The sequence below is a fragment of the Lycium ferocissimum genome, chromosome 2, assembly GCF_029784015.1.
Source record: "Lycium ferocissimum isolate CSIRO_LF1 chromosome 2, AGI_CSIRO_Lferr_CH_V1, whole genome shotgun sequence".
In the NCBI taxonomy this organism is placed as follows: Eukaryota; Viridiplantae; Streptophyta; class Magnoliopsida; order Solanales; family Solanaceae; genus Lycium; species Lycium ferocissimum.
In genome coordinates this window covers 43672853-43694936 of record NC_081343.1, presented here as the reverse complement: position 1 = coordinate 43694936, position 22084 = coordinate 43672853, and the positions used below count along the sequence as shown (strand labels likewise).

The following is a 22084-nucleotide window of genomic DNA, read 5'->3' as shown; positions in this document are numbered from 1 at the left end:
TTTTTTTTTGGGCCCAAAATATTATGGGGGTATATTTGTTTTTTAAAGATGATACGAGGGTATATTTGGTAGTTAAAATGTCATCATGAGGACGAAGGTTTATGATGTATGTAGGCCAAAGACTGATCTAGTCAAAAAATAATAGTAAATAAATAAAAAGAAGAGAAAGGATGGTAACATGGAGTTAATTTTATCTGAATAGTCTATAAATAATAGTAATTTATTATTCTTGGTATTTTTGTACTATGACTATGAAAAACATTTGTTCCTTTTCTAAATCATAGGCTTAATTTTGGTCCTAATTGATTTACAAGTTCTAGCAAAAGATTGAATTTTCAGGTGCAATGAATTAATGCAGTTGTTTTGCGAAAAAATAATTAAACCAAATGCTGTTGTTCTGACTAAAAAATGATCTCTTAAGTGGTTTTAGAAAGCACAATTAAACAAAAATCTAGTCCGCTATTGACTTGAGGAAATTATTCTTCCCTTTAGTTATTTGCTTATTCACAAGTATCTTAAAGTTTTGTAATTCCTATCTTTAAATTGATTCGTTTGATAAAATTAAAAGGGAAACACACAATAACATATGATTTCAAGCGGCCAATAAAGGTTGGTGGAAGTGAATTAGGTTTATTCAAATTGGTGAGAGTAATTGTTAAAAATATCTACCAATTTATGGGTCTCTTTTTGCAAAATATAAATTTATGGGTCAAATTTTATATTTAAATTTTTTGAAACCATAGTTTGAAACCACAAATCATGCCTTTTTGGATGATTTGAGGTTTGAAACCTGTTGGTGATAATACAATGAAATTACAATTACAATCGAAAAATAAAATGAAGAAATAAAAATATCTTGGTAGGCGCGGATATCTCGCTCTCTTTAAGGAGATTCAGCGTGTGAAAGAATCTCTCTCGGTCGAAATATTGATAATCTTTCGGACTGTCCCTACGAGATCAATGACCCGTTCGCGTCGTACAACTCAACAAACTTCCGGACAGATGTTGAGTCAAAATTCACAAAGAAGAACACCTTTCTTCAACTAATAAACTCTCTTTTATTTTCCTCACTTTTTAAGAACTCTCCAAAATATATATTTTTCTCTACTACCACAAAATAAAGATGACAAACTATTTATAGTTGAAAAATTCATCCTTGAATTGAATTGGATGAGAGAGTGGAATAATGGGGTATTAAAGATGGTGTAAATATGGAAGGAGAATATGGGAGAATTATGAGTAGGATGTTACAAAAGAAAATAAGACCACATTCATCCATAACTCATATGAATAATGAGACAATAAAAACAAAAGTAATGGCCTTAAAGTCACAAAAAACGTGAGGAAAAGTTGACCCATTTCTGCCAACTTTATGGCCCATAAAGTATAGGAATAATTAGGACTAAATAAGACACTTTAATATTTTAATAAAACAATATTAAAATGCTCCTTCAATCCCCCACTCATTTTAATATTAATATAAGAGAGTTTCCCGGTGAAGGTAGAGATTATTATGCGTAATGAAGGCGTGCTGCATCAACCTCCACTTAGTAAAACAATAATCTTTCTCCCGAGCGTGGTGGTCTCGGACTTGAACTATAATTTCTTTAGGAAATAAAGAATTATTGCTTACACATAATAATCAAGGTGTTAACATGAGCTGTCGCAGTAGGCATTACGGTTGTGCTATCCGATTTTCATGAGTGCTTTTGAGAACGAGCCTAATTCATGGGAAGCGGCCTACTTCCGCGCTCGTATAGGTGAAATCTGTCCAAGGTGCTTCGTAACTTAACACCCCACTCATCTAAATACACGAGCTACGAGTTTCATTAAGAGTTTATAAACTCAACCTCCACAAATTACGAGAATAATGCACCCACACCATGGGAGGAATAAATAAAATAGTGCATTTTCTCGATAAGTCATCATACGATTCGTTTTTTCCCGTATGGAACACAGTTTATATGGATCTACAGTCCCCGGAGTTGGGTTTCCTCACATACGACTCATGAATTTATGGGCTTCAATCCCATCCCCCCTCATTGTGCTCCCAGGACCTTTTCTCTTGCCAAGGCCTTGGTTAGTGGATGCGAAGATTATCACAAGATTTGACATAATCAACGTTAATGGTACCATTTGTCAAATATGATCTCACGATCTTGTGTTTTCTCCTTATAGGTCCGGATTTACGTTATAATAACGGTTTTGAACTCTACCAATTGCGGCGGTGCTATCCTTTTATTGAATTAAAATAGGAGGAATTGGTTTTTCAAAATAAGGAATTTGAAATAATAAATCTCTTAACCAATTCGCTCTTCGCTGAAGCTAAAGCAATTAGTTCGGCCTCCATAGTAGAAGTTAGCAATAATAGTTTGCTTTTTTGATTTCCAACAAATAAAGACCACCGCCAATGTAAAAATATAACCGGTGGTAGAACGAGAATCACGGATAAAGTGTTCCCAATGCAGACGAAAAGCCTTCAAGTACAACGGGATATTTTTTATAAAACAAGCCATTAGTTTTTGTACGACTAAATATTTCATAACTCTCGTTATGGCACGCAACGTTCACTTCACAGCTTGCTTGTAAACACCTAAGTACTCCAATCGCATACGCAATATCGGGCTTAGTGCAATCGGTCACATATCTCGGAAACTTCCAATTAAGCTAGCAAATTCCTTTTGATTTATCACATCATTTTCACTTTGAACGGTACAAGTGAATACTTGAATCAAAAGGAGTTACAACATGTGCAATCAAGAAAGTTATATTTTTTCAAAATTTTCTCCAACATAATGTGGATGGTCAAGGAAAATTCCATCGCATGTTTTAGTAATTTTTATTCCAAGAATAAAATTTGCCTACTTAGATCTTTCGCTATCAAAATGGCTTAAGAATATTTTAGTTTCACCAATAACATTCATGTTAGAGACAAAGATCAATAAATCATCAACATAGAGAAACAATAACATGTGAATTATTCCAAGACTTATGATAAATACACTTATCACCTCATTTGTTTTAAAACCATTTTCAATCATGAATCAAATTTCTCATGCCATTGCTTTAGTACTGTTTTCGAAGCCATATAGGGATTTAGTAAGTTTACACACTTTGCTTTCTTGGCACCTTGATAAAACCTTCAGTTGTTCCATATAAATTTCCTCATTTAGGTCCCCATTTAAAAAGCGGTTTTATCCATTTGGTGAATATGCAAATCGAAATTGCGGCAATAGCAATTAAAAGTCTTATGGATGTAATTCTAGTTACCTAGAGAAAAGTATCAAAAAATTCTAGGCCTTAGTTGTTTAAAACCTTTAGCGACTAGTCTAGCCTTATATTTATCAACGAGCCATCCCGGTTTTAACTTTTTTCTAAGGACCCATTTACAACCAATTGTTTTACAACCGGTGGTAAATCAACTAACTTCCAAGTTTTATTGGAAATAAGTGATTCGTTTAATCATTTACTGACCTTTTCCAAAAAATAGCGATCGTGAAGATAAAGCTTCACTTGTAAATTGAGAGGTCATTTCAATATTAAAAATAAAAATCGGGACCAAAATCTTTTTCTATCTGGCTCTTTTACTTCTTCTTAACTTTCAAAATCATCACTTTCTTTATTTTCAAAACGGAAGTAGAAGAACTAGGTAGTGACAAAATATTTCGTTAGTCTATGACCTCCACTATTTTTAGAATCAAATGGAAATTTATTTTCATGAAAAATAAAGTCTTTGATTCTATTATTATATTATCTTCAAGACTAAAAAATCTATAGGTTGTACTATTTGAAGCATAACCAAGAAAAGCACAAGTAGTAACTTTTTACCCAATTTACTTATTTTGAGATCCATTATTTTCACATAAGTTGACAAACCCCAAACTCTTAGATATCCCAAATTTGGCTTGTGACCTTTCCGCAACTCAAATGGTGTCAATTTAGTCTTTTTATGAGGCACACGATTCAACACATAACAAGCGGTTAAAATAAACCCCCAAAAATTTAAAGGTGCGCTTGTAGCCAATAAGCATGGCATTTGTCAACTCAACCAAAGTTCTATTTTTTCTCTCAGCTACGCATTAGACGCGGAGAATAAGGTGGAGTAGTTTTATGAATTATTCCACGACATCTAACAAAAGAATTAAACTTATTAGACTCATATTCAATGGCCTATCACTTCTAATTCTTTTTATTTTTCTACCAAACCGATTTTCAACTTCATGGAGATAAATTTTAAAATTTTCAAAAGCATCACTTTTATTTTTCATCAAGAAAAGATATGTATACTTAGAAAAGTCATCAATAAAAGTGATAAAATATCTATTTCCTCCACGAGTTAAAATTCCTCCAAGTTCACAAATATCAGTATGAATTAACTCTAATAATTCAGTTTTTCTTTCAACTTGAAAATGAGGCCTTTTTGTGATTTTGGCTTTACTACAAGCTTCACATTTTTCAAAATCCTTTTTAATCATTGGGATTAATCCTAAACTACTCATGATTCCCACATAACGATTATTAATATGACAAAACGAGCACCAAAAATTAGTGGAAGAAAGCATGTAAACGGGGTTAGTAACTTTATTCATCTCAACATTCAACTTAAACATCCCATCACAAGCATACCCCTTTTCCACAAAAATACTTTTTTCACTATTACATATTGATCAGACTCAATAATTTGTTTTTGAGCACTGTTTATTAAGAAGAAAACTGGGCGTCAAATTTTTCTCATGGAAGGAGTATAAAGTACATCTTTTAAAGTTAACACCACTTTACGAGGTAAAACTCGACTCGACATCTCTCCTTTCCAAGCACTTGAGTAGTGTGAGAATCCCAAGCGTGATGGTTTGGGCTCGCCCCGAAATGGAGTATACGCAACTTTGAACCAATGTTTGTAATAAGCGCGAGGGCACGACGGTTTGCACAGAATCGGCCCACCCGTCATCGAACATTTTCAACCATATTTATGTCATTGTTATCACCGCCACAAGTGGCTCTTGGTACGTCGCACGAGGTGTAGGACCACGTTTCTGAAACTTGCAAAATCGACGAGAGCAATATGCCCGCTCTTTGCCACCGGACAAAGCATGGTCCTCCATTTTGTGCTTGTTGATTTTGTGTTGGTTGTTACCATCATTATTTTTCTTCGGAGGTCTACCATTATTTTTCTTGAATATTTTTCTTCTTAGGCTTCATAGAGGTATTTTTGTTAGCATTAGGACGGCATTATTTGAAGTAATTAAATTTACCTTATTTGTGACGGGTTGTAAGTTGCTCTCTTAGTTTGCAAAAGTGCATCTTGGCCCTGCCTCTTCCTCCATGCGTATTCGCATAATCAACGTCTCAAAGAGGTTTTCTTTTTTGTTTGTGGCGCATGGTTTTTGAAATTCCTTCCATGAAGGTGGAAGTTTATCTGTATACCCTGGCTGAAGCAAGGGGTTATCTCCAATTTTAATCTCCTCGGACCTAAGCTCTCCAACGATCATTATAAAGTCTTGAGCTTGATCTACCAACGATTTGTTGTCCACCATTTTGGAAACGAAAAAATCTACTAGCGACGTATTTTCGCTCCCGGCCTCCTCGGTATCATATTTACTGCGCTTATTTCAAATTTTCTTTGCGGTAGAGAGTAAGTTCTATCATAATAATCATAAAATTATACGATAGACAATTAAGTAGATAATACCGACACTTGTATGTTCGTCGTACTTTTCAATTTTTTCTTGAAGAGAAATAAATTCTTCATCATTCATGGAAGAGTTGTCTACTTTATTTGGATTAACTTCTCAGTTAACAGAAACATTGAGAAGACTTAAGTAGAAAAGTACTTTCTACTTCAAATCTCTTAAAATGAGTACGTTGAACCGAAATGGCTTGTTAAGATCTCCTACTTTGACATCCGCCGATTTTTCAATTGTAGCCATATGAATCTCCTTAAAATTGTTGGTGATAATACAATGAAATTACAATTACAATCGAAAAATAAAATGAAGAAATAAAAATATCTTGAGTAGGCGCGGATATCTCGCTCTCTTTAAGGAGATTGACCCAACTGCAATAAAATCTACTCGGTCCGTATAATCTTTCGACTTGTCCCTCCGAGGATACAACGGCCAGATCACGTCGTACAACTCAACAAACTGCGGACAAAGCTCCGCTGAAAAGAAGAACACGCTTTCTTGGTAATAAACTCTCTTTTATTTTCCTCACTTTTTAAGAACTCTCCAAAATATATATTTTTCTCTCTTTACCACAAAATAAAGATGACAAACTATTTATAGTTGAAAAATTCATCCTTGAATTGAATTGGATGAGAGAGTGGAATAATGGGGTATTAAGATGGTGTAAATATGGAGAATATGGGAGAATTATGAGTAGGATGTTACAAAAGAAAATAAGACCACATTCATCCATAACTCATATGAATAATGAGACAATAAAAACAAAAGTAATGGCCTTAAAGTCACAAAAAACGTGAGGAAAAGTTGACCCATTTCTGCCAACTTTATGGCCATAAAGTATAGGAATAATTAGGACTAAATAAGACACTTTAATATTTTAATAAAACAATATTAAAATGCTCCTTCAAAACCATAAGATAAAATTCATGTCCAGACACTGGTTTCATCTCATGATTTCAAACCGCATGTCCAAACGCCTACTAATTATCAACGCACAATTACTTATGTTTGGCAGTCATGTTAATACGATGGTATAAAATATTACCTATCATCGGGGTACAAAATTTTAATTCAATAATATAAGTATCTTTTACTGATTGACCAAGAAAAAGGAAAAACAAAATAAAGTGATGGGATTAGTTTACATAAATTTTCATCACTTATCCTTTTATATATATATATATATACTAGTATAAGTACCCGCGCGATGCGCGGTTGATAGTTAAGAAAAGTAATCACAGTATAATTAATCGCGAGCTACCCTCATGAACAAAAAAAAAAGAAAATAGTTGTAAGATAAATGTGATAAGAGAAAATAACATAAAGTCGTTCAAATTGGTACAGTTCAAAATCTTAACTCACTTGAAACAAATCAATTCACTTAAAATATGTACTGCTAAACACACGTTAAATCTATCATTCAAATGGTACTAAGATAAATGTAAGCATTTTTATACTTGAAACAATGCCGCACCAGATATGGAATGGATATAAGTCACATAGATCCAATAGCATAAGATCGTGAAGGAAGATACATAAATGGGATGTTGCATATCCAACCTCCCTCCCTGTTCTAATATGCCTCTTAATAGAAAAAATGATAGAGGAACAGAGGATAGGAGCTATCTCTCTGCATAATATCAAACAGGTTCAAAAATTCAGAAATGGATGAGACAAATATGCGATTACAGTGGAGGCAATAAGTCATGAGCAAAATCATGCTAGATTTGTCTAATAAAAACCTCTTAAGTTCGACGTTGAGTCACCATAATATCCTTTTTCAATGCCTCATAAAGTTCATTAGTTAGCAAGAATACAGTTATGGTAGAAACAGCACCAAAGGTATTTCATATTAATTTTACATGTCTCCATCTTCAGTTATTTCGTATACTATAGTTTTACCTTAAAGATAATATTGTAGAAAATTTCCCAATCAACATATAATACAAATTACCAGATTTTTTAGTAGGCTTACGCTTATATACCTGTTAATTCTTTTTTCTCTCCTTTTAATAATAGATAGATTTCCTACTCTTCGTTTGTATATGAAGAATTTTAATGAATCCTAGAGTTTCATAAATTCGAATCTAACCGAATGTACTGTATCCATCCATAATCTAGCTTATCCATATCAAATTATATAAAGAAACCAAAAGTTTTGGGATTCAATGTACCTCTTGATGCCTAAGAACCCAAAACCTTGTTATTGAGAAATGTCTTCTTCCCCGAAAGTTGAAACTCTTAAGTAAAAAGTAACTCCAATGGTGGAATCCCTCTTGGAACATTCACATCTTGGAGCAATTTAGCTGTCCTACGGTTTTCCCTTTCGGTCTAAATTCAAAGGGCTTTGATTTTCCCTTTTATTGCCGCCATTCAAATATTTTTTAAAATTTGTCCAATTCTTGATCCTCCATATGAACATAAACGATTGACAACATCCATAGTACAAAGGAACAACATCCATAGTTCTTTGTCCTAAAGTTTACCCACCTCTATTTTGCAATAGCTTCCTTTAAAAACTTCATAAGCTTTAAAATGGCTCATGCATGGTCCCTAAATATTTCAACAGATCACGAAGTTCTAAGCTTGTTAACCTTTCAATTGAATGTAATAGAACTCGTAATGTAAATGAATCATCATCCTCTTTTCCTTACTTCTTATTTACGGAAGTAGATCAAAGCTTTAGATTATTTTAATGAGTAATAACACATCACTAAATAAATTAGAACTATTCTACCAACACATTAGTTACTAAAATGAGATAGTGGGTTTGCTACTCAGTTTTCCATGATAGACATGAAACATGGTCTAGGATTTTCAACTTTCTAAATTGTTCTATACATATACATAGGTTTGGCCTCAAGCTACTCGTTTGCATATTACCATTTTACGCTATAATTGTCATAGTTTCATGCTAGTAATTTCAAAATCACATTAAATGTACGGAAAAATACACCTCCCTCCTTTTTCTTTACCTTGAGAATGTACTCGAACAAAACCAACAACAAATGACGACATGTTGAGGCCATAATCGTGTGCTTTACCAACGAATACAATGGATTCCACCATGTATGGGGAGCGGGCAACATGCAACTTCCATCAAATATTATGAGAAGTCGTAGCTAGGGATCAATTGATTTTTTTTTTTTGTTCAAACAATAATCAATCACATTCACGATAAAGGAAATCTTTTTTCACACCAAAAACGTCCCATAAAAGAAGAAGAAGAAGAAGAAACTTATATTCCCTTTACATTCATGACTTCTGTTGTTCCAACTTTTGAGTTTTAATTCTTACACCATCACTAACAATAGTCAGAAATAAGTTTCTTACATCCTTTAATTGCTTCAATTTTGTCTTTTCATCAATCTACCCAAAACAGATATATACATATGACCAAAAATTGTATAAGCAACCAAGAAATAGATGATACCTTAATCGATCAATTGAATGAAGAAGCAGAAGGTCAAGTTGCTATTCTATTATCATCAATGAAGAAGCAGGAGGTGCAATTACTATTTTATTGTCATTAATTCCTGCTGGTGTTGCCAATATGATCAAGCTTCTAGGTGAAGGTAATAATGGTTCTAGCTCCCTGAAAAACACACTCATATAAATGAAGATATTCACAATATAGATGAAAACTTTCAAGTAGAAAAAGGGAGAAAACTTCTAATGTAGATAAAAATGAAACTTGCAAAAGTCCACATCCATTTCAAAAGAGGCAAATAAAGGAAAAAGTGTAAGCATTGAACAAAAAAAGGTAGCGTTTTTACCTGAAGTGCATTTCATAACTAAGTGGATAGAACAAAATGGCTTAATTGTTTTCATACGAATGAGAGTAATGCGGACTATCTCCTTCTTTTTTGAACCTCTCCTTTAGGAAGTGGAACATACTCTTCTGCCTCGAGATCAAATTTTGTAGCAAAAAGCATCACTCCTACCCACTCTCTGTTAACCTTCCACTATTTGTTTCAATGTATATCGCATCGTCAACAATTACCTGCTCATATATGATGGAGAAAGGAGATGAGAACAAAAAGGTTACGAATTAAAGCAGTACACTGAATGGTGTCAAATTAAATTATGAATAATGTGCAATTCCCTCTCAGATGCCTTCTAGAAACATTCACCAAAAAATTACATCAAATAAACTAAATTGACACCATCAAAGAAATGGTCCAACCTTAGATCTAGCATTTTGATGCTAAGGAAGGAAAGAAAATATTACTATTCCGTAATCATCCACTATTTCCACAACGGCTAAAAACAACAAAGAACATGCACAGTTACTCACTCTTGCACGAAGGCTCGATAACGCTCGTCCCGTGAGTTTTAAGCATGTAATCAGCTATCAGCATCCTTCGTTGTTTTCGGCAAAGCCAGAATTAACGCAACATTTCTTTGGGGCATTTCGTCAACATCTGTCAGATACTTTTCAACTAAACTTAAAGTGGTAACGCAGTTACACATTCGTAGAAGTTTTAATTCAAATTGATTAAAAAGATAATTGCAACCACACAATTATAACAGGATATACATCAAGCAAATCATACAAAAATAAGAAATTCGGCAGTTAAGTTACTTCTAATAAGTAACTTCTCTTCACAGCTTAAGTTTTAAGTCTTAACCAACCTTCACGCCCAAATTCTGGTATTGTGACTTGCACTGAGATAGAAGATCTACTAAGAAAGAATTTATGAAATGATTTCACGATTATATATTGCCAATTTAATCTTCACATAAAAGTAAATTAAAAATTAAAGAACATGTTTCAGAGCCTGATCGTCTGCGGCAAAATTACTTCGAGGATAAATATTGAACTGCTTAACAATTTTTTTGTTTTGTTATAATGAAACAGAAAATATATACTTGATGGTTTAAATTACATAAAATTTCATCTCACACCAATCCTTCCGCTTCATCTTTGCTGCTTCTAGATGCTCACTGTTGACATCCTTCTTTTGCTTGAATTTTGACGGCCAAAGCAGGGGAAAACATGAGTGATCAATGAAGATGAAAGTTCTTTTCCCCACATCATCCTTCACTATAAAAAAAAAAAAAAAAAAAAAGAAGAAATGAAAGTCTTGGAATTATGGTAGTAGAGTTTTTGCTAATGATTTTGCATTGAAAATTCGAAGCAGTTTTTGTTAAGACGGTTTCGTTTTTTTATTTGTGAGGAAAAACAAAATAAGAACGTGGGTGATACCGTGATAGGGAGTTTTAGGTTTTGGGAGTACGTGGGCCACTGGGGTTAGTTTTTGGGAAAATTTCATAAATGACTACTATTTGGGGGTTTTTTTTTCCGCATAGCTACAGTTTAGCTATTTACTTTTCGTGGCAAACATATAGCTAAACTAAGCGCTTGTTTCATGTTGTATTCGTTATTAAGTGTCACTGTATTCATGAATACAGTTATTAAATTTTGCTAAAATCGTGGGATGAAATCTCCTAAACAAGGCAAACTAAGTAAAATCTTCCTAGAATCACTCTCAATGACGACTTCCAAAATATCACACGATTCTTTTCGATTACAATTACTCAAATTCAAATTCAAAAAATAATATTCAAAAACGGAAAAAACAGCTTAACCTCCTAACAAGAAATTCAATTCAAACATCTAGAATACGTTCGAATACAATCTCAAAAATCAATTGCGATTTTAATTTAGATTGTCGCAATCGAATGTCGTTGTTCGTATGAGTTTCTACGGTTTTTTGGAGTTGTTCTATACGAGTAAATTCACTAATTCGAATTTCGAAGGTAAATAATAGTTCGGTTGATGTTCATGATACAACGAGTAGTTTTGCATTGAAGTTGTTGATAATCATTAGCATTACTGAATTCAAAAAAATGTCTACCATACCTACAGAAATTCGACATTCCCAGGATTTGGAACGATGAGAATCGTTTTGTGAATTACACAATCGATGCAATAGTTTTCAAAGATTATGCCTCGTATGAGAATGTAGTTGATGTAATAGCGAAACGGTAGGAATAGATACAAGTAACAAAACAATTAATATCAAATACATGATCGAAGGTGATTCTATGCCGCTTGAAATACACAACGACATGAGTGTCGGGTGTATGTTGAACTGAAGAAAGATAGTAGGCGTTTGGGATGTATCCTTTGTGTATTACCACAACGATAAGTTGAGTGAATACAATGTGTCTAGTGAAAGTGTAGTTGAAGGTGACATACCGCAATTAGAATACAATCGCCAATTACAAGTTATGAATACGGATGATGTGACGTAAATGGCATCGTCAACTTCTGGTCAAAAATAGTTGTGTATAATGATTTGATCATTTCAAATCATAATCACAAGGAGATCATGGTAAATCAGGTATACAATGACAAGGATACTTTGAAGGCTGTGATGAAAAAATATGCAATTGACAATAGGTTTCAGTTCCGTACAGAGATCAAATTCTATAAGGTATGCTTGTTAAACGGTTTATTATTTATTTGTATATAACAATAAAATTGTATATTTTTTCATTAAGTGATGTGTATTTAACAAGTTGATATTTCTTACATATATCTGACTATCTAGTTTAAATTGGTATATGAAATTGTATTCAATTTTTTGCTTAATGATTTGATATGTGTCGGAATCGAATGTATAAGTATACAATTGCGGATTTGCAACTTACACCATTGTATGTATATCAGAACAATGTGATTGGAAAATGAAAGCTTCAAGCATTAACAAATCTGCAATGTTCAAAGTTAGAGAGTTTGTGGACAAACATACATGTCCATTAAAGGATAAGGTGTATTCTTGTATTCAAGCAAGTAGTGGTTTTATAGCAGCATTATTAAACCAAAGTTAACAAATCACAAGAGGAAGTATACGCCAGGATATAGTAGATGATGTGAAAAATGAAATTGGTGTGGATGTGAATTACATGAAGGCTTATCGTGCTAAAGAAAAGGCTATGATCGAGTCAAGGGAGAGCCAGCAGATTCTTACAAGAAGTTACCTCGGATATGTATACATCTTGGATAAACGTATCCGTTCTCATATAAGAATGCAAAAATCCCCCCGAAAATGAGTTCTTATATCTGTTTATAGCATTATATGCCTTTATAAAAGGGTTCGACTATTGTCGACCAATAGTGGTTGTAGACGGAGCCACCTAAAACAAGAATACAATGGCACCTTTGTTTCGGCGAAACACTTTGGATGGTGCGGGTAATTCGTATACAAATGTACCGTTTTTTGCATACAATGAATACAAGTGAGTAAAAATCAAGTAACCTTTTGCTTTTCTCAATTGAATTTGTAGGTAATATCTTTTCTAGCATATGGCGTGATCGATTCCGAGAACGATAAGTCTTGGTCATGGTTCTTTCAACGGTTCAAGGAAGCATATGGGGTAGGGATAACATGTGTATTGTATCTCGATAGACATGAAAGCATCATCAAGGTCGTTGCTAGAATTTATCCTACTATTCCGCATTTAGCATGCATATGGCATCTTTGGAAAAATGTTTATAATAACTATAGGAAGAGTCATGAAGTGTTGAGTGGTGTATACTATAAAATGGCAAAAGCATACACACAGAATGACTTTGATATGCTAATGGGAAAAGTTGAGAAAGAGGATATTCGGGTGAAGGAGTACTTGGATTCAGTGGGAAGGGCAAAGTGGGCTAGGCTTTATTGTCCAGGCTAACCGAGCATGGACATTAACATCAAATATTGTCGAGTCCATTAATGCAAAGACTCGTATCGCTAGAATTACCAATATACGATTTTCTCGAGGAAGTTAGGTTGATGTATGGACGATGGAATTGCACAAACCGACAAAATGGTTCGTATACATTCACAACGCTTGGGAAAAAATTTCAAGAATTGCGACCATTAATGAGCATAAATCTACGCGCATGAAGGTTTGTTTTCGTGCATCCGTATACGTATTTTTTTCAATTGCTTATATTTCATCTTTACGATTCTTATACATAAGTATATTTCTTACAAAAAAATTATATATTGACATGGCGTATTATGTTTGTAATAAAAACTTGATGTGAATCTGTTTGTATATTGTTGCATAGGTAATTCCATCAACAGAATACTTACACACCGTAATTGATGAAGGGAGGAGTTTCATTGTGTGTATTGAAAAGAAAACTTGCAGTTGCAAAATGTTCCAAGTCGATGAGATGCCCTGCCCCCATGCTTGGGCTGTTCTTAAGATGAAAAATCTCACTGTCGACAGCTACTGCTCAAACTTGTACAAACCAGAAAATGTGATGAAGACTTATGAAGTCCCAATTTATCCGTTACCGGATCAGAGTGAGTGGAATGTCCCTCGTATACATTTCGGAAGAAGTAGTGTTGCCACCGAGGTACAAAAGACCGCCTGGAAGGCAAAAAAGAAGCGTGATAAGTCTTTATCTGAATGGTTTTCAAATACACGTACAAACTCGTGCAGTAGATGTGGACATGCAGGACACAATAGGCGCTCTTGCAGGAATGAGCCTAAAAGAAAGTAGTTGTTGTTTTCTTAGTAATTTGTTCTGTTTTTCTGGTTTCTATATTGAACCACGTCGACTTTAAAGCGTCATGATATTTGCTGTTCTTATTAGCTGGTTTTTGATGAATGATTCTGTTTTTTTTTGTTGATATTGGATGATTGAAAATCATTTTTTTGCGCGGAGTGCCCTTCTTCCCCGGTGGGGCATACTTTTAACGGGCAAACTTTTTACGGACCCGATAACTTTTGTGAAGGAATTATCAAAGTTATGGGACCGTATAAGTATCTTATGCCAAGTTCCGGTGGGTATGCCGGGTCCGCATAACTTTGGTAATTCCTTCACAAAGTTATGCAAATACTTTTAATGGGCAAACTTGAGAAAGAGGATATTCGGGTGAAGGAGTACTTGGATTCAGTGGGAAGGGCAAAGTGGGCTAGGCTTTATGATTACAAGAAGAAAATATAATGCATTTATCAAAATATAAAATAAAGAAACAGTAAAAATTTAAATACATGAAGGGAACTTATATAACAATGTTGAGTACAGATTTTACCGGTGTTATCTTCTTTAAACATGCCGTCCATCAGTTCCTTAAAGCTTGGTCGACTTTCAATGGTCGTCCAATTCAAAGATTCGGGAATGTCATTGCCGTCTTGACTGCAAGAGGGCGTCAACAAATGAACAACACTCATAAAGCCAAACTTGCATAGCAAGTGGCATTCCGGAGCCTATAAAACTTTTTCTCAGAAGTCATCTTGGAGTCATACTTTTAATCAACTCATTGAATGCTTTCTTACCCTACGGGTAATCCACGTATCTTCCAGACTCTACCAAATCAAAGTGTAGCCTTGGTATTTTTACTGCATTCTTCTCATTGGACAAGATATAGGTATGAATGAAATAGAGGACAGAATCTTAACGGCATCAACATCATCGAGGCCCCAATTTTTATCTCAGGAAGCATTCAATCAAATCGCCTTTGAAGGCATATTCTTAGAACCACCAAAATATGTCTCCAAAATCTTGATTTTACCCTCGCTTAACTTTAAAAGCATCTTCATCACCAACACACTTCAAACCAGTTATTATTGCAAATTCTCTAATAGAAAACCGCAATTCATTACCATTTATATCAATCAAAAAAGCATCAGGAGTACTTCCAATAAGTTCTCTCACCATGCAGCACCTCAACATTTGTGCTTGAACATCACAGTGTTGCATTTTGGTGAATACACCAAAGCAAGTTTCCCCAAATATTTTGTACTGCTTATCAGTTAGTTTGTCCTTGAGATCTTTAAATACTTCAACATTGGTGTAACAACTCATGTGCACTGAATGAGTAGGAGGATCTTTCAGAAAAAACTTACTCTGCATTATTCAGTTCAACAACAGACAAAAACTCATTATGCAAAAGAATGACAAATTTAAATACACTAATTGTATCCCGAAAGAAAAATAATGTATCTATTTAACTATACTACACCAACAAAATACAAATTCATTCTAAATGTATCCAAAGAAACAATGTATCTATCGAACAAGAGTTATGTATACATTGCATTTTGTGTATACATAGTATTCAATTCTACAATGTATTCAATTCTACAAATTGTATTCAATACTTACCAAGACAAATGACAAATTGTATTCAATTCTACAAAAATGTATACAGTATACACAAGTAGACTGATATACAGATTAAATATAGAATACATACAACAATATATATTGTATTCAACACTAAAAAATGTGCAATCACAAAGTGTATCAAAATTAAAAACTAATAACAAATAAACATTGTATTCATAAATATGAAATAAATACAATACCTCCCCTGCTTTTGAAGGAACATCTTCAACAACATTTTTTCCCTTGCTAACTGAAGAACCATCGATAACTTTTCTCCGCTTTTCAATACTTGGTAGGGATGCTTCAGATATCGATGAATCAATGACATCTTTTCGTTTGGTAGATTTTGAACCTTCATCTACCATTGTTTCCATACTTACCGGGTCATGGCGCCTCTTAATACTACTCTCAGCATCCATTCTAGCAACAGAGCCTGCAATTTCTTCATCATTTTGAGTGATACACAAATCAAAAGATGGACCATCATCATAATGGTGCACATAATTGTGTATACCTCTAGTAACTCTCACGGAGTGCTTTTCTCCGCCATTACACCAAAAAATCAAAGCAACATGTAGTAGAAACCCTAACAATGGCGAAACCCTAACAATGGCGTAAAATCAAATAATTGGAAGAATATATTTAACAAAATAAACACAAATTTGTAAAAAAACTCCTAAATAACTTACCTAGAAATGCGCAAAGAAGAATTTAGGTAATGGAATCATGAGGATCGTGTATAGATATAATGGAGAAAAAAATCTAAGAGATTGAGAGACAATGAGAGAGAAAATGGGTTGACGAGGGGAAAAATATATGAATACAAGCCTTATGTTGCATGTTGGTTTTTTATTTTAACCGTGATTAAATGTTTTAGTTATGTACAGTAATTGATATACACCTTTTAGTTATGGGATGTAATTAATTTAAAGTATAGCTACTAGATATAAATAAGGCCTAATGTTATCTACACCATGTAGATTTCCCTTAGTTTTTCCTATGCATACGCTAATGGGAGTTTAGGGAATTTGTTAGTTACCACATTTAAAAAAAAAAAAACGCACGTACAAAAGAAGATTCACGTGAAATTAAATATTGATATGTAATTATTTTAAATTCAAAACATTAACTAACAACTAACTAACTAACTACTTTTTGTCCTAAAACTATCCTCTTTATATATATATATATATATATATAAACAATTTATTTACCTTTTAGACCATAATATGAAAATAACTTTTTAGACCATAATATGAAAATAACTTTTGACCAAACTGAAAATCATATAAGAAAATGTAAGTCTACAATCGATAACTTTGTAGAGGTTAAACGACAACTTAATATTTTGTTTGTCCTAAAGGAAAGGTTATATTTGCGAAGTCTACTAAAATCATGATAAAATGTAAATAGTAGCCTAAAAAGAAATATTTGACCCATTGGGCTCTATATTTTTGACCCAAATTGCATTTTTTTGCGCGGAAAAGTGTTTTTGCCAGGGTTTTTAAATTTCGTTTCTCTCATATTTGAAATTTTAAAATTATACTTTTCGCCGAACACCCATAGTCCAAAAAATTCAATCCACGCGCAAATAAAATTTTAAAAAATTCGCAAGGCAAGTTTAAATTTCGCTTATGCCCCAACGATACTTTTGTTAAGGAATTACTAAAAGTTATGCCGGACCCCGCATACTTATGCCTTGTGGGTATTTGAGATAAGGATGGGTCCGCATAACTTTGATAATTTCTTCACAGTTATGCCGGTCCGCATAAAAGTTTGCCCATTAAAAGTATGCCCCCACCGCATAACTTTGCGAAGGAATTATCAACGTTATTTTAACCCCGCATACTTATGCCTTATGGGCAGACGAGATAAGATGGGTCGGGGTCCGCATAACTTTGATAATTCCTTCACTGTGTTACGGTCCGCATGTGCTCATTAAAAGTATAAGTATGCCCCCACCGATAACTTTGTGAAGAAATTATCAAAGTTATGTTTCGACCCGATACTTATGCCAAGTCCGCCCATAAGGTATTTAGTATGCCGGTCCGCATAAAAACGGTAATTCTAACATGTTGTATGCGTCATGGCGATAGCGAAATTTAAACTGCTTGCGAATTTTTTTTTTAAAATTTCGATCGCGCGTGGTTCGAACCCGGAACCTATTAGAGCAATTACCGGCAAAATTTAAAAACATTTCAAATATGAAAAGAAATTTAAAGACCACCCCAAAGCAAGGGCAATTGCGAATTGCCCCCAAATTGTAGTAGTCCAATAAGCCCAATCCCAATATTTTCTTCTTCTTCTTCCAGCTTTATATCTGGAACTAAACCTTCAGAACACTAAACCCTGGAACAAAAGCATAGGGTTTTAGCAAGAAAAGAAGCTCACAAAAATATCAATCAATGGGGACTAAGAATAAAGGTACCATTTTTACTCTTTCTTTATAACAACCTTTTTGTTTTACATTCTAGTTCATATATTTTTTTTTTTTTTGTGGGGTTTGTTAGCATCGAAGAAATTGAAGAAAAAATCATCTGGGGTTGAAGAAAATACAGATGAAATAATGCCCAAATCATCTTCAAAGCAAAATGCTGGAGGACATGTGGAGGAATTGAAAAGACTCCAAGAAAAGGTGAGATTTTTATTATTTCTCAGCTTTCTTGATTTTTGCTTTCAATCTGTATTTAGTACTTTTTTTTGGGTATAATTTTAGTTTTCATATAAGTTCTGAACAGCTCAATGAATACATAAACAAGAGTGACCAATTTTTTTGATATAGTTCATTTACTGCTAGGCTTAGTGGTCTGCCTTTTATAAGCTTGAATATTCAGTTTCACCCATCAAACAGTTTTCTGTATTTAGTAATTTTTTCTTAGCGTAACTTTAGTTTTCATATAGTTCTGAAAAGAACTCAAGGAATACAAAAACGAGCTACCAAATTTTTTGACATGTTATTAACAATATTTTTTTTTGATCAAATTTTCTTTGATATGTCTCAGAAGTAGCAAACCTAGATTGCATACTGTCATTGCTTTTGTTTTTCTTCAGTTTCTCTGTGTAAGAACTAGCGTTCTGCCACTGTTATTGATTTATTATTTGATCAGGTAAAGTAAAATTTATTAGGATTAGTACCAAGAAAGTACTTTGAGGAGTACAAAGCAGTAGAGTATTACAATCCCAACACCATTTCCTTATACCATCTAGAAAATCCATGAAGAATGTCATATTCTCATCCTTACAGTTTACACCAAAAGTACACATTTTGTAAACAACTATATGTTTTACATAGGACAGATGGTCCTTCTTCACCTCAAAAGATCTTTTGTTTCTTTCTAGCCAACCGGTCCATAAAATGCATTATGGGATTCAAGCTCCTGCAAATACTGTCTCTGCCAGCAATTCAGCATGCTCTTAACATCCATTGGCATGACCCACTAACTCCAAATAGGTTGAGAAACATTGACCATATTTTACTGTTACCTTCTCAAAAAAAAAAAAAAAAAAACATTGACCATATTTTGCCGAACGTGGCTGCAATGAACATATGACTAATAATTGAGTTCTCACAGAAGGAGCATGTAGCATATAGACAAACCTCTCTTTGAGTCTATGACGAGTCAAACAGGCATCCTTAGCTGCAATTCAAGCAAAGCTAGCAACTTTAGGAGGTGAAAGTCTTCCAGATCATTTTCCAAGGCAAGCTCAAATCCCAACAACTTGATTGTGTTTGTAACTTAATACAACAACTTCTAACAAAGAACTCTCCTTTCTCGCTTACCAACCAGACAAGTGAATCCTTCTGCCTGAGTCTATAGAGACAGATGGCAACAGCTCCATTAGAAGGCTGAACTCCTTGTTTCCCAGTCATTTAATCTTCTCCTAAGAAGTAAATTCCATCCAATTTTAGAGAAACATTAAGACGCACTGCTGTCTTTATTTAAGGAAAAACTATATATAGCAGGAAATTCATTTTTAAGCACCCCCAATATACATCCAATGATCTAGCCAAAATCTTGGAAATGCCACCTTTAATTTGGTATGTAACTGAAATTCATCCCAGTAGCTGCATATGTGCGTCAAATAGTAATTCCGTTTGGCACAAGTGAGCACTTTGGAGTCCAGTGACCTTCTTTCCCATTTTAAGGTCATTCATCTATAACTCAATCCTACATTTAGCCTGCTTGCATCACTGAGCAACGTAGTCAATCTGCTATACATTTTGATATTGTCGTTGCAAGAGTAGGTGTATATATTCATTCCATAATTTTTGTGTATTGACTGCTGATAATCTATTTAACCAACATATGGCACTTCTGTTTTCTGTAGGATCCTGAGTTCTATCAATTCTTGCAAGAGCATGACAAGGAGCTCCTTGAGTTTGATGATGATGAGGATATTGATGTAAGTCCTTAGTATATCTTTCCTTCTCGTTATTCTCATGGTATGTGAAGTGGTTTATAGAATCTTATCCAAATTTTGTGAAGGATGATGCTGAGACTGAAATGGATGGCGACGAAATGGAAGAAGATGATGAAGCTGATGAATTTGACACTGAACAACTCGTTCATGCAGATGGAAAGGAGGTCAAATCGGCCACAAATGTCATCACTAGTGCAATGGTGGACTCTTGGTGCAGTTCAATTCATGAAAATAGAAGTTCGGGGGCTATCAGGTCTCTCATGAGAGCTTTCCGCACAGCTTGTCATTATGGCGATGATACTGGTGAAGATGCTAAGTCAAAGTGGAGTACTATGTCTAGCGCTGTGTTCAACAAGATAATGTTATTTGTTCTAAAAGAAATGGATGGAATTCTTCGTGGCCTGTTGAAGTTACCAACTTCTGGTGGGAAGAAGGAGATGATAAAGGATATGTCCAATACTAAGCGGTGGAAGAGCAACAACCACTTGGTGAAATCATATCTTGGGAATGCGCTACATGTTCTAAATCAGATGACTGATACAGAAATGATATCATTTACATTACGAAGACTCAGATTTTCATCTGTATTTTTGGCTGCTTTTCCAGTTCTGTTAAGGAAATATATAAAGGTATGGGATTGAGTGATCTAACACTTACAATTCACATGAACTCTTTTCTTTTACAAAGGAATGATTAAGATCTGCAAGAATATTACTCTTATTTGCAAGAAATTTGCATGTTTCATCCTTTCTCCCTCTTTTTAAGCAGAGGTGAGAGGGTACGTCTATTTGCTGTTTTAAGGCTTTAGCTATTACCAAAAAGCTAATTAATCTTCATTTTCTCATAGGGGTCCTTCAAGTGTTTTCTATATCAGGGCTATGAAACTGATATCTGACAGTCGATGACATGGCATTTGGCCCTTGATCACTTCAAACTGTGCACACTGCTTATATCCTATTATCACGAACAAAGTTAATTCGTATCAGTCTATCATGAAAGTCTTAGGAAAGTATCTTTTGTAAGCATCGTATTCTAGTAACATAGCTCATAATCCTTACCTGACCAAAAAAAAAAAAAAAGTAAATAAGAAACCTTGAGAATGTGTCTGTTGGCTGGTAGTTACTTAAGATGCTTAAGAATTAAGTTAAAAAATAATTGCGAAGCACTCTCGTTTTAGACTTCTTTGTTTTTCAGAATACATGAGGCACAAGGGTTTTTTATTTTCTGCATTGAGGTATTCTTCTCTCTGAAAAAACGAGCTTAAGCAAAATTTGACTTTTCAGGTTCTTCTTCATTTCTGGGTACAGGCGGAGGTGCACTACCTGTTAGTCTCTTTTTGTTTCTAAGAGACCTGTGTATACAGCTTGGTTCTGATTGCATTGACGAGTGCATTAGAGGGATGTACAAAGCTTATTTGTTGAACTGCCAATTCATGAGTGCGTCAAAGCTGCAGCATATTCAATTTCTTGGCAATTGTTTCGTTGAACTACTTAGGTGGATCTTCCCAATGCATACCAGCATGCCTTTGTTTTCATTCGGCAGTTGGCAAAGACCAAATAACGAAACGGGGAATATGAAAAGATTGGGTGTAGACTTTTGAACTTTTCACTATACACAAAAAGGAAATGTTGGAGTAATAACAATTGAGACTTTTAATCACACAATAAGATATATCAAAAAATAAGGGAAAGGACAAAAAGATGAGGACAAATACGAAATTTTATCCAGCGGTCCTCAGCAACACTGTGAAGCACTGCTCCCCATGGGAAAAATCAAATTTTAATTCCTCTGAATCCCAACTCGTTCCAAGCGGAGTGTTTGGTCAAGCTGGTTATTGCAAATCCATGTAGTCCTTAAT

The 22084-nt window shown here is 34.2% G+C and overlaps 2 protein-coding genes across 3 annotated transcripts; one reads left to right on the top strand and one right to left on the bottom strand.

The window, feature by feature from the left end:
• Positions 1 to 15204: 15204 nt before the first annotated feature.
• On the bottom strand, positions 15205 to 16376 carry LOC132047620 (uncharacterized). Its single transcript, XM_059438639.1, has 2 exons — positions 16005 to 16376; positions 15205 to 15543 (listed from the first exon to the last, which is right to left on the bottom strand). Exons 1-2 carry the CDS (start codon positions 16221 to 16223, stop codon positions 15205 to 15207), a joined length of 558 nt encoding a protein of 185 aa, XP_059294622.1. The 5' UTR covers positions 16224 to 16376.
• A 1762-nt stretch (positions 16377 to 18138) lies between these two features.
• LOC132048088 (nucleolar complex-associated protein 2-like) lies at positions 18139 to 21629 on the top strand. Of its 2 annotated transcripts, none has more exons than XM_059439024.1 (4): positions 18139 to 18439; positions 20134 to 20208; positions 20292 to 20855; positions 21510 to 21629. In XM_059439024.1, exons 1-4 carry the CDS (start codon positions 18371 to 18373, stop codon positions 21570 to 21572), a joined length of 771 nt encoding a protein of 256 aa, XP_059295007.1. In that variant the 5' UTR covers positions 18139 to 18370; the 3' UTR covers positions 21573 to 21629. The 2 variants fall into 2 exon arrangements, with proteins under 2 accessions (XP_059295007.1, XP_059295008.1); XM_059439025.1 differs by lacking the exon at positions 21510 to 21629 and adding an exon at positions 21074 to 21423.
• Positions 21630 to 22084: the final 455 nt, after the last annotated feature.

Bases quoted from the DNA above. Each gene is read 5' to 3' on its own strand.
- LOC132047620 (XM_059438639.1), bottom strand. From the start codon at position 16,223: ATGGATGCTGAGAGTAGTATTAAGAGGCGCCATGACCCGGTAAGTATG. The intron at 15,544-16,004 runs GTATTGTATTTA...TGAATAATGCAG, and splicing joins TTCCTTCAAAAGCAGGGGAG to AGTAAGTTTTTTCTGAAAGA.
- LOC132048088 (XM_059439024.1), top strand. From the start codon at position 18,371: ATGCCCAAATCATCTTCAAAGCAAAATGCTGGAGGACATGTGGAGGAA. The intron at 18,440-20,133 runs GTGAGATTTTTA...TGTTTTCTGTAG, and splicing joins TGAAAAGACTCCAAGAAAAG to GATCCTGAGTTCTATCAATT. The intron at 20,209-20,291 runs GTAAGTCCTTAG...AATTTTGTGAAG, and splicing joins ATGATGATGAGGATATTGAT to GATGATGCTGAGACTGAAAT.